The 12,073-nt window shown below is 43.5% G+C and overlaps 1 protein-coding gene across 7 annotated transcripts in view; it reads left to right on the top strand.

Moving 5' to 3' along the window:
* Positions 1–12,073, top strand: part of mcf2la (mcf.2 cell line derived transforming sequence-like a) — a 65,297-nt gene that overhangs the window by 27,761 nt on the left and 25,463 nt on the right. For all 7 annotated transcript variants that reach the window (XM_050063591.1, XM_050063596.1, XM_050063588.1 and 4 more), the window contains one exon: positions 10,887–10,970. In XM_050063591.1, the coding sequence (XP_049919548.1) occupies positions 10,887–10,970 (84 nt within the window). The remainder of the gene's footprint in view (positions 1–10,886; positions 10,971–12,073) is intronic.

A 12,073-nucleotide genomic window follows, 5' to 3' on the forward strand; every position in this document is an offset into this window, starting at 1 on the left:
CTCGCAGATGACGGTTCGGATTCATTCTCTCCTGTTGCGTGGTAAGTGTGGTCCATTCGCAAACTTTATAACTAAAAAAACTTTTCACTACTCTCTATCGACGAACTACTAACACTCTCTGCTGTTTCCTCCTCCTTCTTCCTTCCTTCCGCTGTCTTCGTTGGTTTATTTATACACGCGAATTTCCTTCATTCTCGTGAATTTTTCGGCATCAATTTTTGGTCGAAACAAAAGTTACCTGGTGCTTTCATATGTTTATGAAGCTTTAGAGGAACATTTACAGTAGATGACTCATCAATTTACAGGACAACAGGGATCAGTATCAACTTTTTTGTATTTTCTTAACACAATTTATGTACTCAGTCATATGTTCTCTGAGAGACCCAATTCTTTGCCTTCCCAGATAACAGAATCTGAGTTAGTATTTACTCAGATGGGAACTCAGCCTCTGAGCGATTGCATGTCTGTGTGTGTTGTGACGGCAGCACAGACTGCAGACAGGAGGACAGTAGTGTGTTGTTTTGCTGAGATGATGATGCCACTGTCCATTCAGTAAATCAGGGCTCACTGCCAGCGACGGAGTCAGGCCTGAAGCCATTGTTCTGGATTAGTAACTGTTGCTGGAGGGAGAAGGAGCACATCACTTACAGCTTCTTGGCCTCACCGAGACATACATGTATGATAAAGCACTGCAGCGTGAAAATAATAGGACCCAGCCAAGAAAACTGTTGCAGAAAGTCAACATAGATTTTTGAAATGCCTCAGTGACCCCTGGGTGTCCCCTGAAGACCCCACATAATCAGGATTGAACTCAGGTGACCATCAGTAATATCATAATGTTAGTCTGGCTACTGTTTCTCCTGATCCACACTAATTCAGGCTTTGGGTTTGGGTACACACACACACACTCATTCCGAGTCACTGTTGGTCCTGTGACCCAGTTGTTGTTTGGCATGGGGTATATGTATTCCCCTGTCCTGTGTGTGTGTGTGTGACAGATACCCCACACAGCAGTGACAGATGGGCCTTTGGTAAACCCTGACTATAATGCCAGATAATAGAGCTCAGATTTCCTCACAGACGCGCACGTGCACGTACACACACAAACGCACACACGTGCAGCTGTGCAGAGCGGCTTGCAAATCCTTGCTTCATGCAAATACACACAACGCAGCTGACCACCTCTCTGCTGGCATTTGATACCAGCAGCTTTTAACCCCGCTGCCACACCCTCAGGAAAACCTCAGCTCTCCAACGTAGTGCCCTCACGTCTGCATTCCAAGTCAGTCCTGTCCATGTGGTGCATACCAGAGCAGCAGATGGAGGGCTGAAGGTCTCAGTGACGCCACAGTGCCGTTCATCAGTTCATCTGTCCTATGAAAGTCTCACTTCTCTACTTTTTATCATGAAGCAGGATCAATATGTAAGCTCGTAGGAAATACTCCAGATCTTAATACACTCCTGTGGCACTCACGTTAACTCGTGAATTTCTCAAGAATGCATTGAGGGAATTTCCTCAATTTCCTTTTTTTTCAAGTTTGGCACAAACGTCCTCCTGGATTCGTCCACTAGCTCATCTGGTTGAGCAGGCACCCCATGTACAAAGGCTGTGTCCTTGCCGCAGCGGCCGCAGATTCGATTCCTGTCCTATCAAAGAAAGGCAAAAAGGCCCAAAAGATATCTTTTAAAAAAAAAAAGTCAAAGGTCAAAGTCAATGTGACCTTGCGTCGCTTTCATTCAAGATATCTCAAGAACACTTTGAGTGATTTTTCTTTAAATTTGGCACAAACGTCTACATTGAGTGAAGGATGAACTGATTAGGATTTGGTGGTCACTGGTTAAAGGTCAAAGTTGTTGTGACTTCATGAATGCAGTGTCTCATTTGACTCACTTGGACTCAACAAAAACTGATTTGAATTAGTCGGTCAAAGGTCAAGATCATTGTGACCTTGCATCTGTCTCATTCTCGTGAATGCAAAACCCCAAGAAGGCCTTGAGGCAATATCCTCAAATTTAGCACGAACGTCAACTTGGATTCAACAATGAACTGATTAGAATTTGTCGGTCAAAGGTCAAGATCATTGTGACCTTGCATCTATCTCATTCTTGTGAATGCAAAATCTCAAGAAGCCCTTGAGGCAATTTCCTCAAATTTAGCACAAACATCGACTTTGATTCAACAATGAACTGATTAGAATTTGGTGGTCAAAGGTCAAGGTCACTGTGACCTTACAAAACATGTTTTTGGCCATAACTAAAGAATTAATGCGCTACTTATGACAGAATTTCATACAAATGTCTGAAAGGAAACAATGACAAAGTGATGACATTTTATATCTACAACTGCAAGCGATTATTCCAGTGTAAGTGTGCGTAGTTCAAATGACGTCTAAAGATCATTGCACTCACCAAAAAGTAGCACTGTGTCTTGTCATCAGTAAGTCCTCCATCAGTTAGGTTTTTGTCACTGCAACCTCACCGCACACATTTTAAATGGAGAAAGCTTCAGGTAATATGATGCTTTATACGCTGACCCTGATGAGAGATGTCCATTTCCTGAACCACTGCATTGTGTGTATACGTCTGTTTGTCATGTGACTTCAACCATGTCATGCTTGTTTTTGTTTGCATAGTCCTCAGCAAGGGTCCTGCATGTGTGTTCATGTGTGTCTGAGTGAACATCAGACAGCTCTCCAGCTTCCTGTGGCTTTGAACTTTGACCAGCACACAAGCGCTGGCAGCCATCAGGCAGCAGAGTAACAGCTGGCTGCCATCTTTGAACTGACAATGTGTGTTTAGCAGTGAGAACCTGTAGGAACATGACTGCAGAACAAAGGAAGAGGAGGGGGTGTTGTGATTGAGACAGTCACAGACAGGGCTTTGTGTGTGTGTAATGGACTGTATCTTTATGGAACTTAATAGGGCTGTTGCTTCTCTTTCACCTGTGTGTGCTGACTTAACCAAAGTGTGTTTCACAAATTGTTTTTTTTTCTTTTCTATGAATTACACTGTGAAGGAGTGTTAGCTGTAATTGGACCCTTTTTCCCATAGACTTACCTCTAGAAATAGACGTCTATAAATGAGTAGATAGATTTATTTAAGCGTCATATCCCTGACAAAATGACTTATTTCACTGTCGAGATTTCATCCATTTTGGTCCGAACACATTTTAAAAGTCTAGAAGAGCCACACAGTTGAATCGTTTAACCCCATTTAAGTTAGCGAAGGCTAAAGTGGAAAAAGCCGGCGATAGTAAGCGACTTGGCTGGCAAAGTCTGTACAAAGGAATTTTTATATACCTCCTTAAAATGTTATTAAAGATTAATATTTTGCATATTTAAGGATGTGGCCACTGAGTGACAGGTGGGTGCCATCTGTTGACAAGTTGCTACCGTGGTAACAACGTTGGTTAGGTAACGTATACATGGCATAATTGGTACTTAAATGTTTTAAATCAATCTTTAAAAAATCTTAAAAATACTCAGACATGAGAAGTACGTTTTATGATTTTTCTTTTGGATGTTGCATTGTAAAGTCTCAAAATAACTGGTAAATAATTTACTGAATGCCTAAATTACTTTATACCTGCTTTGCATATATGCACAGAGCCAAACAACGACGTCATGATGGCGCTCCAGTGTGTGATTTTAGAAAGCATGCCGGCATAGTGGAATCAAAAGAGGCGGGACATGTAACACAACAGCATCTGCCCCTAGTGTCACTTATAACATACGTGTCAGCAGTGCTTTATTGACAGTAATAATGGTATTATCATGGCGGTTGATCTTGTGCCCTGCTCAGAGGGTAAGGAGCTCCTGGACGTCATTAATTTTCATCCGCGGCTGCTGCTCTTCTTTGAGTTAGCTGCTAACTGCTATCAGCTCCTTTCTAAATCCCCTGAATTGGGTCGCATGCATAACACGTCATCACCTGTAAATATTAACAAATCGATTGTTTACAGCTCCAAAACAACACAGATGATGGCAGTTCTTGAAACAGTGAATGAAAATGGGGAAGAAATGGTTAAAAAGAATGTAGGTTCTGCTTGTGTGTACTTTACAGTAAAGAGTTATACTGCTGTTGACGCCCGACCACAGAGAAAACACATCCACAGTGTCAGCTAGCACCAGGCCAACACATTAAATATGTAGGCATGTGTAAAGAAACCCTGTCCTCCATTTCATCCCATTGAGACGAGAGCACCTCTGCGCTGCTTTCTTTTTCCGACTGCCTCATTCTCCCTCTTCCCCTCCTCCTCCTCCTCCTCCTCCTCCTCTTCCTCTTCATTATCTTTTCACCTCTCTAAATCCTCTCTCACACATACAGACACAAACAGGCATTCAGCTGGAGACACTCGAGTTTCTCATATTTAAGTTATGACATGTTATTGCATTATCCGGTATATCCAAAGTAAATTTAACCGCTGAATAGAAATGCTGAGGTGACCCAGATAAAATAGAGCTGAGTGGTGTTATATTTAGTTTTTATGGGCAGATCGTTGGGTTATGTATCAGTTTGCCCCTCAGCTAAGCCCCTGTAAAAAAGGATGAATGAAATAGTGAAGGGGTGTCAGGGCTTGGGGGAAGGGTACAAGGAGGCGGAGGGACATTCTTTCTAGGCCCCCCATAATCACTATTTGTGTTTGGCTGCGTTGCCCCACTTCCAGTGAGAGTGTGTGTGTGTGTGTTGTTTGGTGGGTAAAGGGGTTCACTTGCAGCCTAACCGCTATAGTTTGATTTCATTCACTTGGCAGAGGACAAAGATGGGAGTTTTGGAGTTTCAGCACTGGTGAAAAGCAGCCCGACGCCTGAATGTCTGATATGTGGGCACCATACACCCCTACAGGCATGCATGCTTTGTTTCAACTGGAAGAAGAAGCAGTTTTTCCAAAAATGTATACATTTCCGACAAGATGCCTTAAGTGGAATCATTGGATTTTTACAGTAAAAAGCAAAAGACAGCTGTCGTTTTTTTTGTAATATTGAGACGTAACTACGTGACAAATTTTGACTATTTCTTCCTTTTTTTACAAAGTTTGAGAGATTGAACGAGGTTCAAGGGGACGTTCAGTGAAACCGTGGCATTTACATAATAAAATGAGCAAGCTAACTGCGCTAATGATCAATCTGAAATGCGCTACAACATTTTTTGGCAACATTAGATATCAAACCTTAAGTTTCTGTGAGCAATAATTGCATTACTTCGAAGCAGAAGGCAGAAGATCTCGGAACCCTGACCGGGCAAAGCCTCTCTTCTTGCTGCCTCTGTGTCTGCGGCTGCCTGTAGCAAAATCTGGGGACCAAAAACATCCCCAGAAGTACACTGCGTACTGACGGACAATAATATTGATAATAAGGGGTCTCAATTTTCAGGGGGCAGCCCTCATTAATTTACATTATTAACGATAACACATTCACTTTAATGCACTGATTTAGCATCCCACTTGTGTGTAAGTAGGTTACGGAAACGTCACTGACCAATCATCCGTCGTTCTTTGAGGGGCAAAGAACGACCCGACCCACACCTGTGGTTGAACACACAGGCTACAGTCACTAACATTCAGCTGGGTTCTTCGTTCTTGAAAACATTTTAGCGTGCTCCTTCCACCAACTCAAAAAGGATCCTCTTGGATGTCTTGAACTCGATGTAGGCTGCCACCTCATCCTCGGGCGGCAAAGATTCATCGCTTGAGTCCTCAACGATGGTGACAAACGTGACAACAGGTCAAAGGTTCAACTTGTGTCACTGACTTTCAAAATAAAAGAATTTATGTACATTTTTTGTTACCTGTCGGTTACCCGTGGCGTGGTACAGGACTCTGACCTCCACAGCCTTGTGCTGCATTCACGTGGTGTCAGAATAATCTGTTCCCGATCATTTCGTGGCTCACCTGATCTGTTGCCTTTGCTTTTCGTTATCAATGCGTTGTTTAAACACTCTTACACGTCTATTTTGTGGCATCCATATTTGCAGATCACTGAGAGCCCATGAACACACCGAAGTCGAAGAATGACCATGACAGAAGCTGATTTAGTTGCTTCTCATTCACTCACCGTACCCTGCGATAACAACAAATGGACAAGTGGGAAAAGTTAGTGATTCATGAGCAGTTGCACGTTCACCAGGCTGATCCAGTACACAGTGGACATCACTAATTGCTGGTTTAACTTTGTAAGAAGAAGCAGCTGAAGGAGAATAAAGAGACGGAAAAGTGGGAAAAGGTCTAATTAACAAACTTCAATCAGCTGTGTGTTCCCACCTGCAATTGCTCGGGGCTGTTAATCTAATCGCTTGTATTTCAACATCGTGAGAAAGTGTTGTAAGAGTTTGTATATGGTGATTACAAACCGATACAGAGGCCTGCCTTCTGGCGATGACTACTTGGTTTCAGTCTCTGAGGTCAAAGACACACTCACAGATACAGTAGCGTCAGAGAGAGCTTCACATGTCTGGCTGTGCTCCAGACTTTGGGTCTTAACCCGAGCTTACTGCTTGACACACTGAACTGACAGCTGGCCCGACAGCACGCTGAAACACACACCCTGACATCTGACGGCACATTTGCTCACACACAGTCTGAACATCTGAGCATTGCTACAACAGAACTGTGACTCTTTGGAGCTTTATCGACTGTTTTAGAGAGCTGTTCGCATTTCCACAGCACACCCTCTCCCATCTCTTCCTCCGTTCTGGTCTCTGCTGTTGTTGAAAATACAGTAATTATGGCGGAGTTGTTGTTTTGGGTTAAATTACAGGCTGGTCAACTTCGCTGGAAGCTCTGTGGTCTGGTAACGTCTATTAAAGTGGACCTGCATTAGTGCCAAGTTAACCATCTCTCTGAACTGGATCCTGCTTCAAATCACGTACATACCCCAGAGTTCCCATGGGTCCTTGGTAACCTTGGAGGGTTGTGAATTTTAGGAAAAAATCAAGGCTTTGGAAGTTTTTGAAAATAGATAAAGGTCAAATTATTTTGACAACATGATTGAATAGGCTTTGTTTAGCCGTTGTAATTGATGTTGATCCGTGTCTTAATCCATGCCGTGTTATGTCCTTCAATTTGAGGAGACTGGACCTGGAAGGTCCTTGAATTTGATATTTAAGACTATGTGGCAACCTGGATATCCTCTTTTGAACCCCTTCTTTAGAACGTTCCCTTCTTCTTTTCCACTTTTCCAACCCATTCTCATTCCCAAGTCAGTTCGCCAGTGTCTGATACCGACAAACTCAAGGCACCCTTTAGCGTCCGTATGAGACGCACCAGGCTTTGTGTCCGCGGGGAGCATCCAAGGTATGTAAACGAACTATGACGCATGTCCCCTGTGATGCGAGAGATGGAGCTAAGCAGAGCCTAGAGCACGTTCCAGGACACCACCGTTGACGTCACCAATGAATTGATGTCTGTGATGGGTTTAATTTGCAAACCCACAGAAGCAACTGTACCAGAAAAGTACAGTTAAATTACCCCACAACCAGAAACCATGGATTGCTAAAACCACCCTGGACGCTGTAAACAACACACCCTGCAGCCAATCTGGGAACATGGACGATTATAAAGCAGCAGCCTACGATGTCAGAAGAGAGATTGAAGGAACTGGATTGGATGCGACTGGAATTTTACCTTGTACGATTTCATGACACATAAATGATTGATTAAACGTCAATGTAGACCCATCCACGTCATTATTAGACGCTCAGAGCAACTGACATAGTACAAAGAGCGAGGGGAGGAGGTTGGGGTGGATGGATTGGTCAAACAAACACAGGACTTTCACCACTGTTTAACCCAAAATCTTGACTTTATCTTACATTTTCTGTGAGTCAGTCAGTGGATAAACAGGAAACAGCTGATAGCAAGAATAAGCGAGCAGCTAGTAGCAAGAGGGAAACGCAAACCTGACAGACACTGTAAAGATGAGCAACTGGGGAGACAAGGAATTGTGTGCCCTCCTTGCCCTCGCAAACGAAGAGGCCATTAACCGTCAGATGACGGGGACGGTGGAGAACGGGCCGACTTATGAGAGAATCGCTGAAGGACTGACCAGCCGCGGCGTCCCTCCCACGTCACTGTTTATGTCACACGCTGAGCTACACGTTTTGTTACCTGCTCACGCCCCCCATTGCCCCGAAAAAGGCACATTCTTTATAAACAAAAGTAGGTAGGCGGCATTTTGCCGCACTCCCCGATTTTGTTTTTATAGTGCCAATGCTGAAAAAAGACTGATTGGTCTTTCCTGCAAATTTGCACAACTCCTATCTAAAAAGGGCTATAGTTTGAAGCGTAGGGCCACTGACCCAGCTGCCGTATCCAACGAGCTGGTCGTGAGATTGTGTTGACTTTGGTACTTTATGCCTCATCATTTCAGTCCATCTTTAAATACCTCGCTCATTTCTTCCCCATTTCCTTCCTTCCTTTTTCCAACCTTCCCCGTCACTGCAGCTTTTCTTTTGCTCTGTATTCTTCATCAGATGACAGAAGCGTGTGTCGTACGTCAGTGTGGTATTTGGTGCTGTGTTTGTGTCCATGCATCCTGAGTCACTGCTCTGTCATCTTAATGTAATCCCCTGATATCAGGAGTCAGGCCCAGTGACTTGCTTGCATTATTATTACTGTGTGTGTGTGTGCGTGTGAATGTCGGGGCTGTACACCTCCAGTATAACAGATTCCCTCCCGACCACAACTCCATGTGTTGCGTGTTTAATGGTTGTAAACAGCTGCCTACACTCTCACATGTTGCGGACTACACATGAGAGCTGCACTACAGTATGCGGTGTGAGTCACTGTCTCGCCAATGCTGCGCTGACACACTGTATACGGCATTATTGAGGATCTAAGCTGTTAATCTGTCGGGCGTCTTCATCGTATGGAGCTGTTGCGGGAAACGACAGCGTCCTCCGATTACAGCTTTCGAAGATCAATAAAATAAATGACCAGCAAGCATCAGGATGAGCAGTTACACCTCAGAAAAGTTGTCTTGTCTATGAAAACAGCCCTCTACAGTAAAATCTGCACATACTTTTGCACACAATAAAAGTTCAGCAAGACTTATAATTAGTCCGAGCTGCTCCTGTAATGATGGTGGTGGTGTTGGGGGGGTCGAAAATATGAACAGTTTGCTTGGTTTGCACTTACATGGTAATTAATGCCTCTCCCTGCCAGCCCCACCATACTGCTTGGAAACCTTGCCATACTCCCTTCACACCGCTCTCAGTGCCAGCCTTTGTCTATACTCCCAAACACACACATGCACTCCACAGCGATGCCTCTTTGCACACGCTAACATGACACACATTACAGTTTTCCTTCACACATGCACACGCGCTTGCACACAATTAACAATTCTCCCCCTTGTGTTTGGCATACATGGGTCACACATGGCATCCAAATGGGTGCTGGGTAATGTTTTCTTTTTTTTGCTCTATCTCTGTGTTTCTCTGTCTGTACATGTCTCTGAGGCTGTAATGAGATTACTGTAATCCAGCTTGGCCGGAGAGAGGAGGAAATCCAAATGCTGTTTACCTCACTTTCTCCCCTCTCCTCCCTCTTTGGAAGTAATCCTCTCGTTAATTGTCAGTAAAGACGACTGCAGTGTTTCAGTGCTGTATCTTATGTGAATGAAACAGAGGCAAGATGAGACAGACAGGAAACAGGAAAATACGTGGAGATACTTGTGTCTTGGTGACAGGTCGGTCAATTCTTGGGCCTACAAGCCAGCACTGTAACACACTGACACAAAGATAGATCATTAAGAATTTGTCCTAGACAGTATTTCACAAGTTTATAAAGTTTCCCCTAAGTTAGCACATCACAAAACTCAGCAACTTTTCAAGGGAGTCTAGTAGGGGTGGGGGAAAGAATCGATACAGCATAGTATTGCAATATTTTTGCGCAGCTAAGCCGTCTCCCCAGAGTCCCCCGCATTTACTGTCTACCTGGTTTGCTGCTTCCTGTTTGGTGCTGTTGGTCGTTGACAATTTTTAAGTCAGTATTTGCTTGTGCGCAGACCCTACACACGTGGCTTACGCCGTTGTGAGCATTTATACTTGTGCGGTGGTGTGTCTGTGTCACTCTGCAGTCACACCTCCAAAACACTAGGGGGCAGCGGAGGTTTCTGTGAAGTGGTGTAAAGTTTAGTTGATTCACACATTATTCGGACACATTTTCCCCACAAATTCAACATGCTAACGTTGTTAGCACAAGCCTATGGCCTTTTACATTGCATAAATTAGCCTAGCAGCTAGCAATCTTTTCCTGTTTTCATATAAAACCAGGAACAACAGAAACATTTAACAAAGGTAACGGCACATAATTTGGCTCCATTATAACTCACAACATTCACTGACAAAACAACTGTCTTACACTAAACACGTTTTCCAAACAAATGTAACATGCTAACGTTATTAGCACAAGCCAATGGCATTTTACATTGTATAAATTAGCCTAGCGATGAGCGGAGATTTCCTCTGCTCATATGAAGCCAGGATAAATCACACACAAGACTTAGTATATAAACACTTGATTGAATTACGTCGATGTACGTGCAAGAGCGGTAGATGGTAATTATGTGTCCATGTGGGATGGGATCATGAACCATGAAATTCAAATATGAATGAATGTATCTGTATTACAAAGGTCAGCCATAAAGGCAAAAATGGGTCACACTGGTTTGTTGGCTCCAAGTCAGAATGTGGTTAATCAGCCAGAATGCTCCCCACAGCCTGATTTTGACTTCTTCGTCTTTGTTGTCTCATCCCATGGGTAACGTTTGTAACGGTTGCCCAACCTTATCAGCCAATCAGCTGTCCTCAGCTGCAAAGAGCACATAATAAGGATGTGTTTTGTGTGTCTGATGAATTTATATCCATCTCTCTGTCTTTTCCCTCAGATGACATCATGCAGAGGGAGGATGGTCCTCTGTGTGCAGCAGAAATCGGCTCCGAACTCCAGAAACAGTTCGCCATCCTGCCAGGTGGGTTGGATGTCTGTTCTAAGGATATGTGTGGCACCATTTAGCCACTTCAAATAACTCTGTGTTTTCTTGTGTAAATGGACAGGAGAGCGCAGAGATAATTAGTTCGCAAGTGATGCTCAGTTTAAGCAAATTTAGCTAATGAACTGCAGCTCCACTTTTGGACATAAGTGCAAGTAGACCCAGTGAGTAGGCTTAACAAATTAAATTCAATACACAGTGTAATACTGTTAAATTATTAGACCTGCAGGGAAGTGAAGTGGGGAAGTTCAGGCTGAATTTATAACCCCAGATGGGTCCTGTTTCTAAACTGGCAGCTTGGATTAGATTACATTATTTTGGAGAAGTGGGTTTTTGGTGTGAAATCACATTCATGTAAGCCATAGGGGGATTTCATGTAAGAATAGAACATATTGGGGCGTCGGTGACTTAGTGGTAGAGCAGGCGCCCCATGTACAAGGCTGTTGGCGCAGCGGCCTGGGTTCGACTCCAGCCTGTGGCCCTTTGCTGCATGTCGCTCCCTCTCTCTCTCCCCCCTTCACGCTCATCTGTCCTATCGATTAAAGGGTTAAAAATGCCTGAAAAAATATCTTTAAAAAAAAAAAAAAAGAATAGAACATATTGGGCTATTTAAATACCTTTCTTCATCCTTGTTGTAGATATTATGAGAATTGTCTTAGCTATTAACCCAGTTGATCACTTTTTATTTCCGTACAGCTTCATTCAGTTACTTACACAACATTTTACAGATTTAAGTTCGGACAGCTTCTTCTTTTGTCACATTGGCACATCCAGATTGTCATCCAGATTCCAGAAGTGGCTCCACTTTTGCTCAGTCTACAGACTTTAAAGTGGCATCACTCGAAAAATTATTCTGGACTTTTGACTGTTTCCTCTGTTTGTATGTGTGTTCGTTTAAACTCTGTGTATTTAAGTGAGGTGTATTCGAGGCCCTGCCCTTTGTGCTGTAGTTGTAAAACAAGCGGCAAATCCAGGGCTGAAAAATGAAGCCAGTATAAAAAACTGCAGTTCCTCTAATGGCCACTTGAGGCTGGCTCTAAGAGCGAGTCAATCCCTACAGACCCCCACGTTAAAATGCCCAA

The sequence above is a fragment of the Epinephelus moara genome, chromosome 15, assembly GCF_006386435.1.
Source record: "Epinephelus moara isolate mb chromosome 15, YSFRI_EMoa_1.0, whole genome shotgun sequence".
NCBI lineage: Eukaryota > Metazoa > Chordata > Actinopteri > Perciformes > Serranidae > Epinephelus > Epinephelus moara.